Source organism: Eumetopias jubatus, unplaced genomic scaffold (genome assembly GCF_037043125.1).
Source record: "Eumetopias jubatus isolate StellerSeaLion01/CBP00866 unplaced genomic scaffold, mEumJub1_p1.0 scaffold_4, whole genome shotgun sequence".
Lineage (NCBI taxonomy): Eukaryota > Metazoa > Chordata > Mammalia > Carnivora > Otariidae > Eumetopias > Eumetopias jubatus.
Window position 1 is genome coordinate 164,838,212 of NW_028274810.1, and position 25,279 is coordinate 164,863,490.

Consider the following 25,279-nt stretch of genomic DNA (forward strand, 5'->3'; position numbering starts at 1 on the left):
TCACAATTGCTTTTGTTTGGAGAGAGGCTGGTGTGAAATCACTGAAGCTTGGTTGGCGCCTATTTTGTACTGTTCTTGTCCAGAGCCTTGTGGTGGGGAAGGGAGTGGGGTCTCAGGAGTTGCTAAAAAAGAAGCAGAGAATTGTACATGACGGTGACCGTCACCCTGGCTCAACCCAGGAAGTCCTTCATGACACCAATATGCACTATTTTATTTTGGAGATTTTTTTAAGATTTATTTATTTATTTTGGGAGAGTGAGAATGAGAGAGAGAGAGAGAGAGCAGATGAGAGGGGGGAGGGTCAGAGGGAGAAGCAGACTCCCCGCCAAGCAGGGAGCCTGATGCGGGACTCGATCCTGGGACTCCAGGATCATGACCTGAGCTGAAGGCAGCTGCTTAACCAACTGAGCCACCCAGGCGCCCTATTTTGGAGATATTTTTAAAAGATTATATATAAAGTAGGATTATCTAATACGTTATGAGCTCGTTGAGGTCCTATTGGAATTGCACTGCCTTCTGAACTCCCAGATAGCATTCAAATGGAATAGAGCATGCTTGAACATCTTAAAAGTCACTTAATAGTCTCTTAAAAGTCACTTCCTGCCTTTCTTAATAGCATTTATGAGCATTTCATTCTCTTACAGACCTAGCAGAAAAAAAGTCAATAGAAAGAATTAACAGAAGGCTAGTTTTTTTCTCAAATCTTAGAAAACAACTTCACATTTTTGCAATAAAAAATGCACATAAAATAAAATATATTTGGTTTGGATTCCACTAACTCAAACATATTATATGACATAAAAAGTTAAGATACTTTTCAAGTGCTTTGAAACCTATATCGTAGGTAAAGGCATCTGAAAATACTGGCTTTTTTGCTTCAAAATTATTGTTACTGTTGAGCTCATCTGTCTCTTCCCCATCAATGCAAAGAGCAAGCCCAAGTAATTGAAAAACAAAGTTACAGTTTGAATACTTCATTGTTTAGAATAGTATATCCTCCTATTGCAAACTTTTACTATATTATAAAATAATCTAGGAACTATTATAGATTTTTAATTTTAAAAAACTTGAAGTATTTTAACATTCACATTTATTATCATTCCACATATTTAATAGAAAATGTTTGATGATCATACTGAGGCATTTCAAACTTTATAGATTTTTTCTCCAAAATATCTTTTAAAAATTCTATATAAAAATAAGAAAAGTTCCCTTTTGCCTGATTTTCTTTGATGTATTAACTTCATATTATTAAATATGATTTAGCAATTATTAGAAACAACATTTTTAGATACAGTTTAATTAACAAAAGAATAATCATATTTGCTTTAAAAAATTATTTCTGGATATTTGGGATGAATCTAAGACCACAGTGGCCTGCTCTAAAAGGCCAGGAAAACACATATGAACTTAAATTTTTCTGTGTGTATGTGTTTAATGTTTTGCTTTGCATGAAACAAATGATTCTTATAAATATTATGTTGAGAGAGAGAGAATAAAAATGAAAAATAGGATGTGATTTTAAAAAGATTAGGGTCAGTAAATATGCTTTAAAAAATAGTAGAAAACTAGCATTTAAAAAGTAAAAGATTCAACCACCAGCAGAATTGTTAAACTTTCTTGCCAGTTGATGCCTATAATGTTTAATATGCTGTTAATGTGTTTTATTTTCTGAGTTTATGAATAACTGATCTCTACAGAGATGGTAATGGGCTTGCCTCTCTGTTCTTGGCTATGAAATGAAAATGGTAACATTTGCTTTACAAGGATGGTCCCCAATTAATGTCTTTCAAGTACATTTATATCCACAGGTTAAGTATGTCATCCTATTTCCATAATTTGTATATTTTTCTAACAACTTTGCTTCTGCCTCTATCATATATTCAAAGAACTTTGTGTTTCAGACACAATTTACACACGGGTTTCCCAGTGCTTGTATCTAAGGGATAGCAGTGGTAATAAGTATTTCTGTGGCTTCTACTTTTCTTATCACTAGGTAGCAGTGAGATTATACTCACTAAGTTGGTTACATTTCATTGAACATTTCCATGAAACCACATTATAACTAGTTATTAAGGGCTACTGTAAAGTCAGTAGGTAATACAGGTATGCACCATAATTATATGACAAGAGCTCAAGGAATCTCGGTGAGTTAGCTGGTTTAATGTTAAGAGGAGATAGATCAGGGCGCCTGGGTGGCTCAGCTGGTTAAGTGTCTGCCTTGGGCTCAGGTCATGATCCTAGGGCCTTGGGATCGAGATGAAGCCACGCATCAGGCTCCCTGCTCAGCGGAGAGTCTGCTTCTCCCTCTTCTTCGACCCCTCCCCCCTGCTTGTGTGCTCTCTCTCTCTCTCTCTCTCGATCTCTCTCTCTCTCTAAGAAATAAATAAATAAATAACATCTTTTAAAAAAAGAGGAGATAGATCAAAAGCAAATCTGGTATTACTTAGTATAAATTCAGAAACAATTCTAGAAATTTTGTCAAATAGAGATTTTTATCTCGGGGGTAGCTTATAAAAATAGAATTTGTGTTAAATCTGCAATACTATCAGATTAATTTAGCTACTAACCCCTACTTTGTATAATCATTTTAATTCCAAAGAGCTTTCCCAGAGGCCCTCACTTTGCACAAATCTGACCTGCATAAATTTCAGTTATCACAGCTTGGCTAAATAGCACCAGTCCTGCAAAAACATGGTTTGAATTTCAGTGAGCACGGTAACTCATTATTAACTGTGAGTAACTGCATACATACAAACTTCACTGCTAACTCTTCGGTCTACATTAATTACCTCGATAACAGAGGTGCATTATGATCAGTGACCAATCACATCACATCTTTAAGTTTATCTGCGACTGGTCACTGAATATATTTTATTTAGTTCATGTAACTGACAACTTAAGTGTGTAGCTGTCTTGCCTCCTTGTCTCCTAGTGATAAATTCTCATATTCTCATGACATTTTGCAAAAAATGGATAAAGCAAAATTGGCAAAAAAAAAAAAAAAAAGAAAGAAACAAGAAGTGATCATGCAGGAAGTGAATGGAGCATGCTGGAGTTACAGAATGAGCTGCTCCTGGGAATGCAGACACTGCTGCTGTCTGCGTCTCTAAATCTGCATTCTGGAGCTTAGTGAAGGAAAACTGATGGACGTTAGTGAAGAAACTGATTGTGTTGAAAAGGATGAAGATGTCCCAGAGGAAGTGAAACCTGTAAAAAACCTTCACATTAAATGGGTTCTCAGGGACATTTCAGACATGGAAAGTGCAAAGGGTAAAATGTTGGAAGCTGATCCAAACTTCTAAAAGAGGAAAATTCATCAAGGCATAGAAAAGATGCTCGCTTCCACTTGCAAGGTAGAGGAGGAGAAGGTGGCAAGCACTGTTCAAGCTACACTTCATAATTTTTTTTTTTACACTTCATAATTTTTTAAAAGACTATTTATTTATTTTAGAGAGAAAGAGGGAGAGTGAGAGAGCACAAGCAATGGGGAGGGGCAGAGGGAAAAGGAGAAGCAGGCTCCCCGCTGAGCAGGGAGCCAGACGTGGGGCTGGATCCTAGGACTCCTGGATCATGACCTGAGCCAAAGGCAGACACTTAACTGACTGAGCCACCCAGGCACCCCTGCACTTCATAATTTTTTTAATGAAGAAATAAAATACGATAATTCTCAGTGAATCTAATGTTTACATTATAGTGTACACTAAATAAATATCAGGATTATTATTTTTCAATTTCCCTCTACATTTATAACCTGTAGTTAAGAGAGTTCTTAACGTTTTGGCAAACATTTTTAAAAGTCACAAGCAAACTATAATTTTCCTATTGATTATTAAGATTTCTTTGCATGGTTCCAGCTTGCACAGTCCTTCATATGGTCCTGCACTACCAGGCAAAACCGGGACTGCTGTACCTTAGAAGCACTTACAAACTCACATCCCATTTTAGGGAGCAAACTTATGCCTAAGGAGAATAAGTGACTTGCTGAATGTCACAATCTCCCACAGTTGAGTCCTAGAGAGGAAACTGTACCTAATTTTTGCAATTTCTGGACACTGATAGATTCTTTCCCCAAATTCCACTTTTTCTCAGGTAATTAAAATTAAAAATTAATATGGTTGAAAAGTAGCCCAGATACTTACAGATCTGGTCCGTATGAACCAGTGTTGACATGGGACCTAAAAGTATAGTTTGTCCAGTTAATGGATCTTGAGACAAATGTGGATGCATGGGATGATGGAGATGACTAGCGTCATTAGAAGCACCTACAGAAGATAAAAAGATGCTTGCATTAGTGATATTTGATCAAGTTTACCTGGCAACAAATGTGATTGACAGCTTGAATGTTGCTATTTTTGCAAAGTGCTTTTTGGGATTTCAAAAAGAAATTAATAGAACCGCTGCCATATTAAGGATAATGTCAGCTTTCACTGTGCTTTGGCTAGATTAATGTTGTATCATATTATGTGGTATATTAATAATGGACCTTGTGTGCCATTTCCTGGAATCATTAGGTTTGCTGCCTGTTGTTAAGGCAATTCCAAGAATCACTTACCTCAAGTTTATAGTATTTGGGATCACACTAATAGCATAAACAACTTTTATTTCAGAAAGATGTCATTAGGAACACATTAAGCACCAGAAAACTAAAACTAAACTAAAATAAAATAAAGTGATTTTACAAGGAAATTTAATCTAGATCAGAACACAAAATAAATGATTTCTTAACTTATTCCTGACATTTATTGCCGCAACAAACTCTTATTTTTCCCTTCTCATTGTGTCATGTCAATTAATTATTTCAGGAGCAAAGTGTTCATTTTTAAGGTATTTACTATAAATATTTCTAGGTTATGTTGCAATGCTGACATCTTTGAGCTTTTAAAGGAGTCAAGGCTTAGAAAAATACAATCCACCCCAAGGAGTACTAAAAATTGGAAATATATTTCTATTTACCATATTTGAAAGGATAAAAACTAGGGCAAGAGGAACTGTGTGGCACAAAGATGGTGGAGACTAGGAAGAATGAGGATTTCAATACATTCAAGTACTTTTGTCTCCAACCAGTGGGTTTTGCAGACTTTCTAAATGTAAAAAATTGAGTTCATTAAGTCACGGACAAAAAATAAGTAGGTCAACCTTGTACAGAGTGGGATGCTAATAAATAAAATGGAAATTCTTAAATGTACTCACCACCCAGTAACATTTCTTGAAGTAGATTGTCAATTTTAACCATCCCAAAAAGTTTAACGAACTGTATTTGCTCAATCATTTGCCAAGTGATGCTCTGCAGCGTGGGCAGGAGCAGAAGTAGCTCTCCAAACCTCCCCCGGGAGTCGTACTGCCTGTCGTTGATGTAGTCCTCCAAACTGAGCTGCACTTGGAACCGCATGTTCTTAATCTTTACTGGATCACTTAGCCCTTTCGCATCTATAAAAAAGGAAGAAAATGGGCAATCTAAAGATTTAATCTTACTAGAGTGTTAGAGTAAACATTCTTTTTTTTTTAAAGATTTTATTTATTTGAGAGAGAGAGAATGAGAGACAGAGAGCACGAGAGGGAAGAGGGTCAGAGGGAGCAGCAGACTCCCTGCTGAGCAGGGAGCCCGATGTGGGACTCGATCCCGGGACTCCGGGATCATGACCTGAGCCGAAGGCGGTCGCTTAACCAACTGAGCCACCCAGGCGCCCCTAGAGTAAACATTCTAATATGAAATAATATTCACTTTTCATTATCATTATTTTTTTAATGGAATTCTGAAAACAAACCTGGATCAAAAAATACGATTGCCTTCAAACAAGCATATTCATTGTCATCAATCTGAATTTCTTGAAATGGTCGTACCAGCTCGTCTAGAACCCGGTTGGCCACACGGCTGATCTCAACTTCACTGCTGTTGCGGTGAATTACATAGTTGTTCCCTAGGAAAAAAAAAAAAAAGGTCAGCCACCCCTCAACAAAAGATCGTCAGATGTGATTAGTTTTTTACAAATCGATGTTTTAAATGCCTCTTGCCTTGAAAGAGTAGTTACAGTACTTCCTTTCAGTAGTGTTAGGTTAGTTATGTTAGAAAAACTTAAGAACACGTCAAGGATCAATGACATTGATAATATGATCACATGCATTTTAACAGCCTCAGTCACTAGTGATAACACGAAAGTACAGACCAATAACAAGCTAATAATTGACAAGGGAGAAACAAAATATAATGATTAGCCTTCCACTATGTCAGTTATCTATTAGTGTCTTACTCATTAATGAGCGTAACACAAAACCTAAAGAAACTTTTTTGCTTACACTGGATAAAAATAGGACTCCTTTAGTGGTCTACCTATACGTAGTTGTAATAACTCTTGAGACACAATTTTAACAAGTCTAAGTAGATGAATTCAAGGAAGTCCAGAAATTGGATAGAGACTAGACTACCTAAACCCTAAGGACACTCTAATTTAGAAAGTCTCTGGCTATAATAGACAACAATGACAAAAGCTCCTAAGATAACAGCTAGATTGTTATTTTCCGGTTTTATAAAAAGCAGAACATTCTGAATTCTTTCACTGCAGGCAAAGATAATCCTCAGTACAACATGTGTGAAAGAACTCAAAAAATGTAACCTTGCTCTTCTTATGAAAATTTAGTTTACCTAATTTTTCAAGGTAAAACAATTTAGAATTAGGTAGCAAAGACATTTGGGTTTTTACGTATATAGTATTCATCTATAATGAGAACATTATTATAGCAGTCTTCTAAAGGCAAGAGAGTGTTTAACAGAATCTAAAGCATAGTCTCTGCAGTCACATTATGTGGTTTAGAATCCTGGCTCTATTCCTTACTAACTTTGTGACTTTAGGTAAACTTTCTCTGCCTGCATTTCGTCACCTACAGAGTAACAGTACCTACCCCTTAGGGTTATCAGGAGGATTACAAGAGATAGTGTGTATTTACATGTAAAGCACTTAAAACAATGCATCTTACATAGTATGTCCTCAACAAATATTAGCTATTGTTATATTACATTCAATTTATTTCTATTTTGGGACATAACATCTATCACAAAAATAGAATAAATAATCTGGTCATCATTTCATACAGCCAGAGAGGGGTGGAGGTAATAATCATTACAGGGATCTCAACTCTCTCAACAAGAAACCTAATTTAAAAGGTAAAGTAAGTGGGGGTGGGGGGGAGATTGGAGCAATTACTTAAGGAAAACAAAAGCTTTCCCTTCTGTCTTATCCCCCCTTCAACATGCCATCCTACTTTGCTTCTTCCAGCACTGCTACTTCACTATCAGAATTTTCAGACACCATCACCAAATTATTTTTTTTAACTTGGGATTTTGCATCATACGTAAGCAATGATAACATAGGAAATAAACATGTCCTTGAAAGCGTATAAAACAATACAATTACACGTATTAAGTAGACACTGAAGGAGTGAGAAACAACACTGAAACTCCAATAAAGTGGTCACACAAGTCACTAATTCTTCGTCCTGATATGATTCAAACATGATTCAATACTACGTTTATTGAGCAACATTTCTTTTTTATTTTTTAAATCTTTCTCAGTTTTCGTGAGAAATCATTGACATATATCACTATATAAGTTTAAGGTGTACAGCACGATGGTATAACTTACATATATTGTGAAATGATTGCCACAATAGATGCAGCTAATGTCCATTTTCTCATCGATACAATAAAATGAGAAGGAAAAAAATCCCCCTGTGATGAGAATGCTTAGGATTTACTCCCTTAACAATTTGCCCACATATTATACAGCAGCATTAGCTCTAGTCACCATGTCATATGCTGTATCCCTAGTATTTGTTTAACTTCCAACTGGAAGTTTGTACCTTGTGACCACGTTCTCCAATGCTTATTTTTAAATCTTTTTTTTTTTTAAGATTTATTTATTTATTTATTTGAGAGAGAGAATGAGATAGAGAGAGAGAGCACATGAGAGGGGGGAGGGTCAGAGGGAGAAGCAGACTCCCTGTTGAGCAGGGAGCCCGATGCGGGACTCGATCCCGGGACTCCAGGATCATGACCTGAGCTGAAGGCAGTCGCTTAACCAACTGAGCCACCCAGGCACCCCTTATTTTTAAATCTTAATGCACCTTGAAGGTCTCAATGCCCTCTAAAGTTCCTTGCGATCAAGTCAAGGAAAGATAGGGCCTTGAGTGAGGATACAATCAATTAAATCCAATTTGTGAAGTGAGAGTACCATTTGACAGTGTCTGTGAATGCTTGGTGCATACAGAATAGACCCCGTGTAAGCATAAAGCATGCATAATTCCTTTTTTTTTTTTTGAACAGAAAACATACAAATGATTTCTATTTCATTCATTAGTTGACTACTAAGATGAAACACTCCAACAATGTACAAGAACTTCCCCGCCCCCACTTCATTTGCTTCCTTCTTTTTAACAAAGGTCTCATGTATTTTTTAAAGTACAAAAAAGAAAAGCCACGATACTGCCTCAGAGATACCCCATCTCACTGCCGCACTTCAGATTCTGATTGACTATCACTCTTTCTATTTGAGACCACGGACTGATGAAATAAGATCGATGGATTTATCATATATCCATATTAAGTACTAAGTGGCATGCATAATTTCTTCTTAAATTAAAAAAAAAAAAACAACTTACCCAAAAGCAAAATATCTTTATACACCATGGATCTCTTCGTAGCTCCAAGCAGTAAATGTTCCCCTGCGTGAGCTCTCAACAGTGCCACCTTAATGAAAAATTTCAAGTTTATCAATTAATTATAAAATATAATGATTAAAAGATGGTATAATATGTGTCTGATTAACTCAGTGTTCTTTAAGCCTGGGACCTTTTTTGTTTGTTTGTTGTAATAAACTATAATATTCATAGATACTTGCCATCATTAAGCCTTCTATTTTTCTATTTTAGCGTGTCAGTAGAGTTTTACTTTTCAAAATTTCTATAAGTTCTAAGTCAATACAGTGGAAACAAAAAGCAGAACAAAAAAAGCTGAAAGAAAGTGTTTGGAATAAAATAGAATCAAACAAATCAGAGTTCAAATTCTGGCTTGGCCACATACTACCTGTTTAACCTTAGATAAGCTAACCAGTATGTTTGGGACTCTTTTGTTTTCATCTATCAAATGGGGGCAGTGATAAAAATCTCAAAGTGTAGTCATAAGGACTACATAAGAAAATATATGTAAAACAAACTCTGTTACACATAATAAACTGAATAAACAAAAGCAAAGCAAGGACTTGTGACATTCTGAGAAAAGGATGGGTGATCGGCCTGCTGACACTTTCTAGATTGAACCTTTAACTCTTTGCACTAAGCTCTCAACTGAGTTTTATGCACATACTCGATTGCCTACTTAACATCACCACCAAGAATAGGAAGCATTCCAAATCTAACACATCAAAGTAATGTGTCTCCAACATCTTCATCATCTTAGTAAATGGCCCCATCATTCAAAATGCTTGTTCATGTCAGAAACCGGAGTCCATTTGATTCCTTTCTAATTGTATAGCAAATCTGGGTGCTGCTTCACCATTGCTACCACCCCAGCTGGAGCCTTTGTCATTCTTCATCTTTGCGTGCCACAATGCTCTCCACCGAGCTCATAGGTATTCCTGCTTCCTTTCTGGTTCCTCCATCCTAAATCCTTCTCGACAGAGCTTCCCAGAAAATATTTGTAAAATAATAATCACTTAATATCATTCCTCTGCTGAAAACTCTTCGCTGGTTCCTTATTGTCTTTACAGTAAAACCCAAACTCCTTAACCACGGCCTCACAGGTTGATAGCTCAATGCTTTGCCCCCCACCCACTTCTCTGGTTTCATCTTGCAACATCCCTTGCTCACTTTTCTCCAGGCACATTATTCCTACTTGCCTCAGAGCCTTTGAACATGATGTTCCTGTCCCTGGAATGCTTTGTCCTCGGATCTTGGCATGCCCGACCCCTTGTCATTCAGGTCTCAGGAAAAATCTCTGATCTCCAGCTTAATGTATGTCTTACCATTCCACCCCAGTCATTCTCCAACTCATTTCATTCTATTTTATGGAAATTATCCCCACCTAGAATTTACTTACTCATAATCTGTATATTTTTTATTGTCTGTCTCTCCCAAATAGAGTGCAAACTTTATGAGAATAGTGACACAATCTGTATTTTTATCACCAAATCCTCACGGTTCCTAAAACTGAAATGCAGTCCTATGATATATTTGTTTGATGAATTTTCTGAGTGAATTTCACTGATCTAGGATCAGTTTTAAACACTGTTAAGTGGAGATAATAACATTTATGCCAGAGCTCCTGAGAGGATTACATAAAATAATGTAATATATAACGCAACTGAAAGCTACTTCTCTAGTGCCTTAACCACAATGGACATTTGCCAATCCATGGCTATTAATGTTATATTGTTAGTATTCAAGTGTCATTTAGTAAATAAAAACTCTTTTTGATGGGTTACTGGATTTTAATTTTCCAATTTTTAAATCATTGTCTTCATACCACAAGTCAGCAACTTTTAAGGAGGAGTGATAATAAAAATATAAAACTGATAAATAACATAACCCTACTTATATGGCTTGGGGTGAGACACGTATGTTTTAGCAATTTAGCATTATTCACTCTGAAATAACCTTCTGAGCCAAGCTATCTTTATGATATGTCAATAACCATGACTCACACCAGGAAGGCAGTTACAGAACATTTTAAGAATGATTTAAAAAAAAAAAAAAGAATGATTTCAGATTTCATAGCTTTTTTTTTTTTTTTTTGGTCGCCACGTGAAATGCTGTCTTGGAAATATAACTGCTGACTTCCTATGATCACTTTTCATTCTGGTTGTGTAAATACTTTGCCCTTCTTGGATTTTTAAATAATCATGCACCTTTCCCTTTGATTGTTTCTTTGTTTTTCTGTATTAGTGGTAAAGAGCACTGGTCAGAGGGTGTAAAAATATACACTGGGTATAATACATACCATGGTTTACTCAATGCGGGTCATTAAAAATTTTCAAATTACTTGCATCTACAATATATTAACTACTTAGATGGAAGCATTCAAAATTAATCTGAAGCTAATAATCTAATTTTCATAGACTAGGAAATTAAAATTCTTAGCTATTAATTAAAATGTCTTAACGTCTATATGACAAAATATGAAAATATCGGTATTAGGAAAAGATTATTGTATCTGAATTCTATTTCTCTGTAGATTTCAGAGTATGATTCTAGAGACATTTTTGCCAGACCTATTATTTTTATACAGTAAATGCTAGAATAAAATTGACAACATGAAGGGCAAAATTTTATGTTAATTGTATAGAGTGCCTACAAAGACACCAACACAACCTATGTGGTCTCTGTCTAGGGGCAGCCTGGTATTTCAGTGGAATTTTATATGGCACCTTCCATAAACACCAAGACCCACCAGTATACCACTTGCCTCCCAGATATTTATTCTGCCAATACTTTTCTCACAATGGCAGTTCCTTGCTATCTGTTTTTCTTCTTCACTTAAGCTTTTTAAACTCCAGGAGGGAAGACCCATGTCTTCCTCAACTTCACCCAATAAATAAATTTGCAGGACCCCTGAAATAGAAGTTAAACAGTTGTGCCTCCTGAGAGAACAAGGTGAGTGGACAAGAAAACCAATCTTTTTCCTCATAAATGAACCTTTGTTAAATATGGTCAATCTATTATAGATATAATTTAAAAAACACAAAGATGTAGCCCAGTTCAAAAAACATTTCTGAAAGCATTCGTACCATCTTTTAACTATACCTGGTCATCCAGCGGTAACTCACAGAAGGCAGGAATATATTTGGCCCATTCCACCAAGACCAGGAGCTGTTGCTTCATAGATTCACAGACATCACCGATACTTGCAACCTTCTTAATATTTATGTCAGTGCTTGTGCCAGGGCTTGACACTGAGATCTAGCATGAAGAAGATCACCTTAATTTATCATTTAAAATAATACACGAGCAATATTTCTCTTTCTTCTATGACAGCAATAAGGACAGCTTTGAAATGAGCACTCTCATTGCCACAGTATCTTGAGATACACAGAACATTTTAAAATGGAGAAAAACATACATATACCTACAAGCTAAATTGGAAACATTCATGGCACAGTACCATGCTCTGGGAGCAGTACCTTTTTCTCACTGGCAAAACCGTAAAATAAGTGACTCAACTTGCAGCATTTTCCTAATTAAAAATGACTATACAAAAAGATATGCCGTAGACACAGGAAATATGCTCTGTGATTTTATTTTTATGAAGAAAATGTTTCCGGTGCATACAGCTCACCAAACTGGGGAAAAAAGATTTAGAAGAGAAGCCAGAACTAGTGATGTTGCTGCATGAAATGGAAGCCTATCAAAGTAAAATTAAGAAACCAACTTTTGGGTGGCTCAGTTGGTTAAGCGACTGCCTTCGGCTCAGGTCATGATCCTGGAGTCCCGGGATCGAGTCCCACATCGGGCTCCCTGCTCAGCAGGGAGTCTGCTTCTCCCTCTGACCCTCTTCCCTCTCATGCTCTCTATCTCTCGTTCTCTCTCTCTCAAATAAATAAATAAATAAATAAATAAATAAATAAATAAATAAATAAAAGAAACCAACTTTTGACTCGGCAACATTGAAAAGCTTAACCTGTAATGAAAAAATTTTCAAATTATATATAATTTTGAACTAGATAAAATATAAGTGGTTTGAAAATGTTTTTCTGCTAAAAATTGCTTTCTAAAAGTTCTCAGAAACTTAATTTTTGAGCATGCGAGTGTGTGTGTGTGTGTGTGTGTGTGTGTGTGTGTGTCTTTCTATGTGTTTATTTCTTCACAACTTCCCTTAAGCCATATTGTAAATGCTCTATAGGGTCATCAAGTAATCTTCAAGGACTGATGATAATGGGGATGTTAGCCTCATCATACCACCCTCGTGTTATCAAAAATGAAAGTAGTTGCACTGACTCATTACAGAACCTGATTAATAGTTAGCTATTTCATAACTTTTTATAATAGAAAAATATCATTAACTTTTCTAATGGGGCAATGCTAAAATAAACTGTCTTCAAAAAGTTTCCTCATTTGATTTTTTTTTTTTTTACATTGACCAGTTTATTTTAAAGAATACAATTCATGAAAAGCCAAATGGAAGACATGCATAGAACAAGGTAGGTAGGTAGGGGTGTGGAGTGGTAGAGAGCTTCCAGGCCCTCTCTGGGGGAAATCACTTTTTGAGAATATTAATGGGTTCACCAACCTGTTGTTCAAGAGTTTTTATAACCCAGTCTTCAGCCCCTCCCCCTCACAGATAGCCAGTGGGTGGGGCTGAAATTTCCTATCCTTGAAACCCAGTTTGGTCCTTCTGGTGACCAGCCCCATTCTGATGCCCTTTCTGGGACCCGCCCCTATGTCACCTCATTAGCATAAACTCTGAAGAGGTCTGCTGGAGATTTTATGACTAACAAGAGGCTCTCTTATCACTCAGGGAATTGCAAGGATTTTAGGTCTTTTTTAATTTTTTTTTTTAAGTAGGCTCCACACCCAGTGTGGAGCCCAACATGGGCCTTGAGTTCACAACCCTGAGATCAAGACCTGAGCTGAGATCAAGAGTCAGATGTTCAACCAACTGAGCCACTCAGGCGCCCTTCTTCATTTGATTCTTAAATGATTTATTTTTATGTATATAACTAATGACAAACATTTTTAAACTTTGGAACTGATATTCTCATTCTAGAAATTTAAAATAATAAACTCCTTCTCCATTGGTTTCTGGATTCTGGCTCTTCCCTTAAATACTTGTTTCCAAAGCAGATGCCAAGGTGAGTTCTTGAGTTCGAAACCATCTTCAAGGAAGGAAGCTCTGATGATAGGTCTCAGCCAAGCTCCCCAAAAGTCATAGTAACTGAGTTTACAGATTTAATCAGTAAAGCAAGCTACTGCCTCCAGAGGATTGTGCTACACATTCAGTATTTTAAACCAACCTTGTAAACAAACTTTCATTTAACAACATTAGGCTGAAATACACTGTATTTTTTCTGTTTAAAACCTGGAAGTTGTCCAGAAGTAGTCAAAATTAAGTCAATAGTCCACCTAATATTTTCAAAGTAAAACTGTAATTCTTTTTAGAAATGAGCCCACTTAAATGGACTTAGATTATTTTCGAATTATGCCTAAATAGACACTTGATAGTGTTGAACAGGACTGGATACTGGAGCGCACAGGTACCTGGCGAGACCGAATTTCTGCTTGTGCCAGTGTGTTAATGGAGGGGATGTTGCTGCCATCAAATGTGCTTCTTCTGGTGCTTATTCTATCGCGTTCGTTTTGCACAGCTAGGGGAGAAAAATCACAGTATTCATTGGTCAGTTCTTTTCACTACGTGTCAGGAAATACAGTTTAAAGTTTAAAAGTAATAGTATAAAAAGTAAGAGGGGGCTGAGGGGCAGAGGGGAAAGTATGGTAGGACTGAGGATATTCTTCATTCTGTACCACTTTTTAAAAAGTAGAAGGCCAGGCCTGTCATTAGAGCTCATAAAAGACTGCCTTTTGAAACTTCATGATCGCAGCCGTGTCGGAAAGTGTTGGGTCAGTCAGTTCAACCATGCGGTATCTGTAATAGGAGGGCTTTCCATTCTCGCAAAATTAATACAACTGTAAGGTAAGTAGAGGAAGAGTATCGCCTGGGAGACTGATCAAGTCAAACAGTATATCCACCATCAGAAGATACAAATCATAGATTTTGAAACTTTCTTTTTTTTTTCCCTAAAACACTAGCAGAAATGGAATTTCTGAGTGAATTTATTTAGTTAAGGTGATTTTCAGCTTGCAAAGGCTTTTAAGCCTCCCCAAAAACTACACTGTAAATATAAAGAAGAGCGAGAGAGGGAGTATTATCTCCTATATCTGTCATATAAAGAATAATATAAGGGGCGCCTGCGTGGCTCAGTCGGTTAAGCAGCTGCCTTCGGCTCAGGTCATGATCCCGGGGTCCTGGGATCAAGTCCCGCGTCGGGATCCCTGCTCAGCAGAGAGCCTGCCTCTCCCTCTCCCTCTGCCTGCCTCCCTGCCTACTTGTGCTATCTCTCTGTCAAATAAATAGATAAAATCCTTTAAAAAAAAAGAATACTATAAGTCAAATATCAAAGTTAGATTTTACTTATTTACTTATTTTTTTAAAGATTTGTTTATTTATTTTGAGAGAGAGAGAGTGAGTGAGCACAGAAGTGGGAAGGGCAGAGGGAGAAAGAGAGAGAATCTCATTCTGACTTGGGGCTCAATCCCATGACCATGAGCCAAAACCAAGAGTCTGATGCTAACCCGACTGAGCCATCCAGGTGCCCCTCAACGTTAGATTTTAAAACTTAGGAGATAAATGTATCTTCTGTTAACCAAAAAGAATGAAAACAAGGCCTGTGGCCTCTAAATTATTTAGATCAATGCTCTACCCTGTTCTGCTGGAGAGAGAAGACATAAAACTATTATAATTTTTATGCAATTATTATTTTATTAAAGAGATGCACCAATTTCTATGCCAAAATCTACTATCTACCCCAAACTTACTATTAACCACCAACTCATCAATTTGGAAGAGAAAATACTGGACTTTTGCCTTTAAGAGTGAGTAGTGTTTAAGTTGGGAATGAATCATTAATATTTTATCGTAAAATCATATTTACTGGTAGCTTACTCTTTCTTCCCCCCACAGAAATTGTCATTGATTTTCAGCCTAAACTGACTCATATGGAAATGCATATGTGGAGATAAAAAATTAAAATGTAAGCTATGCTTTTACGAATTTCATTTACATGATCAATCCTTAGAAACACATCAGAAGAAACTGGGAACATTTGTAATCTTCTTAGTGCTTTCATTTTTGACGTAAAACCATGCTTATATAGGTTTCTATCCAACTAACCTTGATATTATGTTATTACTGTAAATAAGAGAAATATATCTACTTTGAAACCCAAAAGTTACTTCCTAATCTACTTAAAAAAAACTAATGCATTATTCTATGAATGGTAGGAGACATAATTTAACTATTTTTGAAAGTAATTTTCTTTCAAAACCCGTGAACTCTTAAAGGAAATAGAGGATTGTGACTTCCTTATACTTTTGTAGGAGTAGTACTGGGGTTCAAATAGAAATAGATGAAATTGATTGACAAAGTATGTAATTAATAAACTACTAAATATGCCATTAGAAATAAGTCATTTTGTAATGACAAAGTGCTTCTTTAATTTTGTGAACTTTGTCTTCTTTTGGAGACTAGCAATCTGAATGAAACCAATGGAATTTTGGTCTCTTTAAAATAGTGACAAAGAAAAAACTAGCTATGTTCAAGATAAGTTTGATATATTTTACATTTCTGTAGTATATTAACTTGATTTAATTCTTTTATGGTTTGTGAAATAGTTCTGAAAAATATTTCTTTGTATATAATAGGCATAAGCATGTGAAATGATAAGCATAAAATACTGCAGTGGTTATCCCCTGCCCAATGTTTTCATGTGTTCAACAGATTTGTTTCCAAATTAACCATAGTTAGAATGTAGGATAATATAATAAGATTAGTCACCACATTTGAAATGAAATTAATGCACACTAAAACAGAGTATCTAGTGCATTGTCTCTGTTCCTCAATGGAATATAAGCTTCCTGAGAGGGAGCACTCTTTTTTCTGTTATGTTCACCACTGAAGGCTTAGCATCTGCAACAGTTTTTAGAAAGAAGTGCTCAAGAAATATTTGTTAAATAAATAAATCAGTGAATAAAAAGTTAATGTCCAATCAATGCTTATGAGATGAACCAAGATATTCAATTATTATTGACAATAAATATATGCTTAAACATAACATTTACAATTTCAACCTATTAGTAGATTTTGCATTTATCTTTTGAACTGGATATCGGAATATTATTTAGATATTAATTTTGTTTCCAGTTATAACACAGTAGTAGAGGTAATACTGTCTGGAATCAGACAATCATCAAAGACTGGGTGTCAGTGTCCTTGGGTAAATTCCTAAACTCAGGGAATTATAGATTCTTCACTGAGGAAAATCAGAATTCATGTGAAAAGGTTATTGTGCTTAAATGAGGATGTATGTGTATAACAATTTCCAACAATAATTATTATTATACTATATATTATTACCTTCTTTTTTCATTCCTGCTCTAAAACACTTTCTTAATCGACAATATCTACATTGATTCCTTTTGTCCTTGTCAACAACACATTGCCGACTGAACCTATAATATCAAACAAAGATATATTAGTTTGCAGAAAACTGTTTATCAAAAGAAAAAACAAAACCAAACACGCACAAATAAACAGAGAAATAGACCTTGCATAAATATGGTCAAATTTGGCCCCAACAGGAAGAATGTGTAAGAACAATTGCCTGCAACTTTTCCAGTCTAATGGTCAGCATGTACAATGGAAATACAAGCTTTACTTCTCATGCAGTCTTTATAATAAAATAAAACTGACTTTTATCTGACTTTTCACCAGTATACATAGTATACATTATCACTTCTATCCTGAGTTATGAAAGCCAAACCTAGTTTAAAAATCTTTGGCATGTGAGTTCTGATTGCTTATTACTAAATGATTTCAATGTAATAGAGAATATATCAGAACGTCATTCCTCTGCACTTGCATGCTTTTCTCTTTTTAAATATTCTTCTATTAATTTTAAGTGTGCCTCATATGCAATTGAAATTTACTCTTAACTGCCAAATTATGTATCCAGAGGCGGGTGAAAACAGCATTTAGAGTATGGTCTCTGCATAATTAGGTACTACCTCACAGCCACTAAAATGGCTATAATCAGAAAAAATAAACCAGACAATAACAAGTGTCAATGAGGATGTGCAAAAATTGGAACCCTCATACGTTGATTTTGAAATATGATGCAGCTGCTTGGGAAGAAATTTTGGCAGTTTTTAAAGAGAAGTTAGATATTAGAGTTACCATATAACCCAGAAATTCCACTCCTATGTATATACACAAAAGAAATGAAAACATATGTTCACATAGAAAAGTGTACACAAATGTCCAAACCACCATTATTCTTAAGAGCCAAAATGCAGGGACAACCCAAAAGTCCATCAGTGGATGAACAGATAAATAAAATATGGTACAGCTACACAATGGATATTATTGCTTGGCAAAAAATGGGAATGGAGTACTGACACGTGCTACAACATGGATGAACCTTGAAAACATCATTCTAAATGAAAGAAGTCAGACACAAAGGCCACATATTGTATACAGGCTCTCTTGAGAGATACTGCTGTTTTGGTTTCAGACCACCACAATAAAGCTAGTATCATAATTAAGTGAGTCAAATGAAATTTCTTGGTTTCCCAGTGTATATTAAAGTTATGTTTACACTAAACTGTAATCTATAAAGTGTGCAACAGCACTGTCTAAAATAGCAATGTAATACCTTAATTAAAAATACTTTATTGCTAAAAACTGCCAACCATTATCCGAACTTTCAACGAGTTGTAATCACGGATCACAGGTCGCCATAACAAATAAAATAATAATGAAAAAGTTTGAAATATTGCAAGAATTACCCAAATGTGATTCACAGACACAAAGTGAGCAAATACTGTTGGAAAATGGCGCCAACAGACTCGCTCAATGCAGGGTTGCCACAAACCTTCAACTCGTAAAAAAAAAAAAAATGCAAAGTCTGTGAACTGTAATAAAGTGAGGTGTGTTTGTAATTTAATTTACATCAAAAGTCCTGAAGAGGCAAATCTATAGAAACAGAAAGTTCATTAGTCGTTGCCTGTCATTGGAGGGAGGGAGTTAGGGGAAATGGGGAGCAACAGCTTAAGGGTAGGAGGTCTCTTTACAGACTAAGTTCGTTGTAGTGATGGTTGCTCAACTCTGTGAAAATAATCAAAACCTGAATTGTACACTTAAAAAAAAGGGTACATTTTCTGGAATTAGATGTGAGCTTGATTTCCAGGTCCACCATTCACTCCTGATGGAACGTGGGGATGTTATTTAACATTTTCAAATTAATTTATAGCTGTCAAATTGGAAGGACCTTCAGTAAAAAGTTGTGTGGAGTGTAGGGTAAATATCAATCATAGGCTTTGGGGCAAATATCAACCATATAGCAAAATAATAATATTTCTTCAAAATTGTGTCATAAAATTACCCACATCCACATGTATTGATGTATTACTGATTATTTGTGGCTGATTATTAATGATGGGAATAAAAGAACCTATCTGGTGATCTACAAAAGAAGGTATTTCTTCTAAAAATGATGGGTAGCCACTTTGAACTGACTGAATATAAAGTCTACTATAAAAGAACTGAGCCAGAAGAGAGATATTTTTAGGATGAGGAAAAAGAATTGTTCACTTGGGAATTCATGGCTTCAGGGGAGGGAATCCGATTGCTAATCAATACAAGAGGAAAATACACCCAATTAACATTAATAAAAAAACTGAATAAACATATTAAGCACCTTTTGTGTACAAGATCCTGGTGTAGGGATTAAACAAAGGAATATGACCTGTCTCCTCCATTCAGGGAAACTACAATCTAATAGAGTACACATACAAGTTTACAAATAGCCATAATAAAGAAAACATGATGTGTCAAGTATTGAAACAGCAATTTAAAGTGCTTTGGGACAGAAAGCCCAACTTCAATGGGACGGAACAGCTAGAGTGGAAATGAAATTTGTACATCTGAGGAAATGGATAAATTTGAGACCAGCAAAATCTGAGCTTAAAAAACCTTTACTCTCCTACACCTTCATCATTATAACTATTTTCCAAATGGAAAATCATAGCATTTGCTTAATACCAAAATATGTAAAGAAGGCTAAGTTGGCAGCAATACTCATGATGGGAAGGTGTGAGGAGTTAAACTGTACATGTGGTGGGAATATTTTTTAAATTCCAGAAGTTGTTATGGGAACACTCCTTTCTCACTTTGCCCATACAGGAAGGGAGGAAATCTTGGAAGCCCATGGTGCTGATATTTTCTGATTCTTAAAGTCTTTGTTGGGTTTAGTTGTTTGGATCACACCATCTTTCATATATATGTATTTCATCTTTAACAGAACACGTGACTCAAAATAATGTTTACAGGTTATTTTGTGTTTATTTTCGCTGTTAATTTTGTAAAAGCACTGAATATTTAATGTAATCATAGAGAAAATGCTTTTAATGAGGGAAATCTACTTGGTTTATTTTTTATATCTAGCTAGATATAAAAAGAGCTTTGATGTACATAAAAGCAAGTCATCTAAATAGATTTTCTTGTTTATCAAGAAGGTTTTATTTATTTATTTATTTATTTATTTAAGATTTTATTTATTTACTTGACAGAGAGAGACATAGCGAGAGAGGGAACACAAGTAGGGGGAGTCGTAGAGGGAGAAGCAGGCTTCCCACTGAGCAGGGAGCCTGATTTGGGGCTCAATCTCAGGACCCTGGGATCATGACCTGAGCCGAAGGCAGACGCTTAATGACTGAGCCACCCAGGTGCCCCCAAGAAGGTTTTAAAGTGGATGATGGACACTTTTTTTTTTAACCAACGTTTTAAGCCCTCTTGGAAAAATTACTAGAGAACACTAGTTAGATATTTGGAGAGTTATATATTAACTTTTTTCCAGATCCCTAGAAATCAAATGGCATCATACTGTAAGGGAGATAACTTTTTCCCAAATGTCCAGCTTGTTCTCAAAATAACATAGCAATTCTATACATGCTTTCATCAATAGAGCGAGCTTTGATATTTTTCTGTTAGCATCAGTCATTGTTTTAATCGTCCATATTTCACATGGATGTAATTGGCATTCCAGAACTGTCATTCTGAACACTCAAGGTGGACTATCTAACCCTAACTTGTACTATGATGTTGACTAGGTATTTTTTTTAAAAGCCTACTAGAAACATGTGACATATACAGTATAGTTAAATACATCTTAGACAAAACACTGAATTCAATGGCAAAATTGTGGCATGAGACATACATTTCAAATTTTAAGACTGAAAATTTAATTTCATTCACTGACTTTGACAAGCTACCAAAATCATCCACACTTTTAATAATTTTTTTTAAAAGACTCAGGAGGTAGAGATGTTGAAAAGAAAATCAATACACAGAAAAATACACAGATTGTGAAACCATTTAAATATAGATTTAAATATGTCCATTGGTATGTGAACATGTGGTAAAACAACAAAGGAACATAAAAGACAAACACCAAATTTCAGACAGCAGTTACCTCTGGGAGAGACGAGAGAAAGAGAAAGTGATAGAAGAAGTGTGTTCACTAGAGGCTTGGACTATATTGGTCTAGGTTGGGTGATAAGTATGTGGATTTTTTTACACATTTTATAAGTCTAAAATGTTTCATAAAAAAGAACCAGCTGTGGGAATGCATCCTGCATACACACCCACATATCCTTACTTTTAACACAGCTTACAGATTTTGTTTGTATAGTCACAGCATTATGAAAGGTCTGTGTTTCTTAAGATTTTATTTATTTATTTAATTATTTGAAAGCGAGAGCAAGAGAGCAAGAGCAGAGGGAGAGGGACAAGCAGACTCCACGCTGAGGTGGGAGCCCTACTCGGGGCGCCATCTCATGACCCTGAGATCATGACCTGAGCCGAAATTAAGAGTCAGATGCTTAACCGACTGAGCCACCCAGGTGCCCCAAAAGCTCTGATTTTATTTCCTTACTTCTTGCACGCCATTTTGAAATGCCTCTAAAGATAACTTTCTCAAAAGGAGCATCTCAAGTACCTGCAAGAATAAACGTGACTCTTGCGTATGCTGCGTCTGAAGAAACCCTTGCACCCATCACAGCTTGATGCCCCATAATGTTTTCCCGTCGCTCTGTCCCCACATATGGCACATAGACAGTTGACACCATTGTCTGTGGTATTCATACTTGTTGTCTCTGGAGCAGAGTTATCTGTTAAAGAAAAAGCAGAGTAGCCTTCAAGTTAATACTAAGTATTTCTTATGTATATTACCCAAAAAATTATTCATAGGCTCAAAACAGTCCATTTCCTTGACCTCTTGGAGCACACCAGTGCTCTCCTTTTAACCACTGACCACTTCTTCCAGTCTCCGTTCCAGTCTTCCCTCGCATATTTCTGAAGATTAAACTTTGGGACGCCATAGGTCTCAGTTCCCCCAAATATACTCTTTCCCAAGGAAAGCCCATCTGGTCCCATTGTGTTAAATATCATGTGTATGAGAGAAAACCCCCAGATTTTATCTCTAGTTCTGATGTCTTCCATGGGTATCAGTCTGAAATGCCCAAACACCTATATTTAACAACTTCACTTTAAAGTTTAATAGAAATTGCAAATTAATGTATCAAAAACAGAACTCTTCTATTTTTCCCCTCAAACTTGTTCTTCCTTCAGTCTTCCCTATGTCAGTCAATCAATGGTACCATCTAGTACCTAGGACCAATAACCTGGTGGTCTTCATTGGATTCCCTCCTTCATTGTTCATATCCAATCTAATACTAAGCCCATATTTGAAATACATATCGAATCCGCAACTTTTCACCCTTTTACCATGGCCACCCTTATCCAGTCAACTATATCCAGTCAACTCTAATCTTTCCCCTAGATTACTGCAATAGCCTCTTATCTAATTTTTCTGTTTCCACCCTTGCTCCCCTACTGTTTATTACCCCAAAGTGCTTTTGGAATAAGAAATTCACATCATATTAGTTTTCTGTCTCTAACCCTCAGAAACAGAATAAAGCCTACACATCTCAGGCTTGCTGTAAAGCCTTGTGTGATAAAGCCCCCTCCCATCTCTCTGACTCCATTACTTGGTACTACTTTCCATCCTGTTCACTGTTCAACAATGTTGCCTTTTTAACCCCCGTGGAGCTGGCTCCCATCTCTGAATCTTTACACTTGCTGTTCCTTCTTCCTCCAAGGAAAGTTCTTCCTTAAGGATGTCTTTGAGCTGGCTATCTGATTTCTGCTCCCATCTCTCACTTTCTGTGAAATATTCTCTGAACATACATTTTAGAGTCACCCCTCATCTGCCCTTCAAGTAGAATCTAGAACCCTGATTATTTTTTAAATACCTACTTTATTTTTAAAAATTATACTATGAACTAGTCTGTTCATTTACCACCCCTCTTTCCCTACAGAATATAAACTTCATGATGTCAGAGAACTTAAGATCTGTCATACGCACCCCTGTCTTCCAGCTCTGAGAACTGTGCCTGGCATAAAGTATGCATCTAATCCATAGATTCCTCTTTTGGAGGAAGAGGCTTAAAAAACTCCACATAAATATTTTTATTTAAATGGTTTCTTAAATGAATTAGCATTATTGATTACATCTTTAAAAATCTGTATGGACTCAAAAGACACTGAATATAAAAGACATTGAATATAGGTAATATATTAAAAATTATCATAATATTGTATGATAATATAAACATAACAACCCATCATATCTTGAATATAACAAAAAATAAAATTAAAAGCTGTCATGTACCATTACATTCTGTGAAGACACACATATTTTACTTACTAATACTTCTGAGTACACAAACATTACCATATATAATTTCATCAAGTTAAGAAAAACCTTAAAAAAAATATGTTTAAGGGTTAATCATGTGATATTATGGAGTTTAAAGCTAGGAATTTTTCTTTTTGGTAATATAAACAAAATAGATATTAGAAATATGACAGAAGCATTAGGACTGATTGTATTCTAGATTTATGGAAACAGGAAAAAAATTCAACTCTTGCTTCCAGTTTAATGCCATAATTACATATTGTTAACAACACTAATTTGTGCTAAAATTTCAGAGTTCATCTGAGGATTAAAAAAATAATCTTCCCACTAATAAACTATTGTTTATTATAAATATAATGAGAACAGCAGTTGTAAAACTGAGGAGCATAGCAGAACATTACCATATCCTGAGTATAAGATACATTCTCAATCCTGAACTACACACACACACACACACACACACACGTTTTTCAAAGTATACATAATTACTAGATTTGAGGTGTTCTAACAATTATAAGTAAACTTGGACAAGATTTTTACTTGGAAAAAAACTAAATGCAAAGTCAACAGTAAACTATATTATATAAAGACATGAACTCTAAACAATTCATGCCTTATTTAAAGTTAAAAAGTTACAGTAGATAAATACCAAGAGCTTTGTGAGGCTAAACATTAGCTTGTCAAGTAGTAAGGTTATAACACAAGCCTTTCTTTCCTTTCATATTGTGTTCAGTGCAAAAACTCAGAGTAATTTTAAATGCAGTTTCTCGTCAGCGGCCATTGAGAACTGAAATGACAGGAGGAGGCAACCAGTAAAAGCCTCCTGCGTTCCGTATGTCATTTTAAACACCGCACAGAAATGTACTTCACAGCCAGTCTGCCAATATTACTTACTCCTGTGATTTACAGTACATAAAGTAACTGATGAAACTGTTCTTTTTTACCTTAAGTGGCCCATGACAGAATTCTGAGGTCACTTTATTACGCATAACTAGACTTTTAAAAAGTCTCAACATAAACGAGCCATAACATTATTAATTTCAATTTTGTGAGGAAATGCAAAAGCTCAGATACGTGGTTTTAAAAAGCAAGCCCCGAATTCTTCAGCAAGAAGACACAGAGCTACCACCTGGGAAGCTCAGTTTGTACCCCTCCCACTATACCTGCTTTCCTTTATGTCTACAAGCAGAAGGGAACTCACCATTTGAATTATATAGAATCTGCATAGTTTCAAACTCCAAAGTTGTATAAGTTGGGTCCAAAACTTCACTGTAATTTGCCATCTCCATGTCCAGTATCGGTTCCGATACCCTCATCATTGACTTAGAAACACACATACAAGGGCCACCACAGGCCAGTGTGTGTGATGGCTGTTGGGCTTTCAGTCTGTGAGTGATAATCCAAAGTTAACTGTTACTGTTAACAGTGACTTATGTGGGAGGAGCTGTAAACCTGGAAACTCCTCTGCAGGCCATATTCTGCTCATTTCTTTCTGCTTTATGGCATACGAAAGCAATTCCTTGTGATAATCTCGGAATGCTTCATGGAATCACCTTATCTGAAGTGCTTAGTGGACGAACATGATTTCCTAAATTGATTCCCAGTAGACAATAAATGATGTCATTACGTAGTTAAAAATAGAAAAGAGAATCTCTCAGGTTTCAAGAATTTGTGACATGATTTATCCCATTAAGGGGCTGAAA

At 35.8% G+C, this 25,279-nt stretch overlaps 1 protein-coding gene across 1 annotated transcript; it reads right to left on the minus strand.

Annotated features, from left to right (window-relative positions):
- On the minus strand, nt 1-24,913 carry HNF4G (hepatocyte nuclear factor 4 gamma). Its single transcript, XM_028112572.1, has 10 exons — nt 24,778-24,913; nt 21,816-21,987; nt 17,177-17,271; nt 14,245-14,351; nt 11,794-11,949; nt 8,656-8,743; nt 5,769-5,921; nt 5,194-5,430; nt 4,143-4,265; nt 1-122 (listed from the first exon to the last, which is right to left on the minus strand). The coding sequence occupies exons 1-10, from the start codon at nt 24,911-24,913 to the stop codon at nt 1-3; spliced, it is 1,389 nt and encodes a 462-aa protein (XP_027968373.1).
- Nucleotides 24,914-25,279: the final 366 nt, after the last annotated feature.

What these genes read in the sequence shown, in the direction of transcription:
- HNF4G (XM_028112572.1), bottom strand. Translation starts at nt 24,913, where the DNA reads ATGTGTGTTTCTAAGTCAATGATGAGGGTATCGGAACCGATACTGGAC. An exon ending in AGTTACCGCTGGATGACCAG is followed by an intron (nt 8,744 to 11,793) that starts GTATAGTTAAAA and finishes TTTTTCATTAAG; the next exon opens with GTGGCACTGTTGAGAGCTCA. An exon ending in AATCGTATTTTTTGATCCAG is followed by an intron (nt 5,431 to 5,768) that starts GTTTGTTTTCAG and finishes CCTTTTTTATAG; the next exon opens with ATGCGAAAGGGCTAAGTGAT.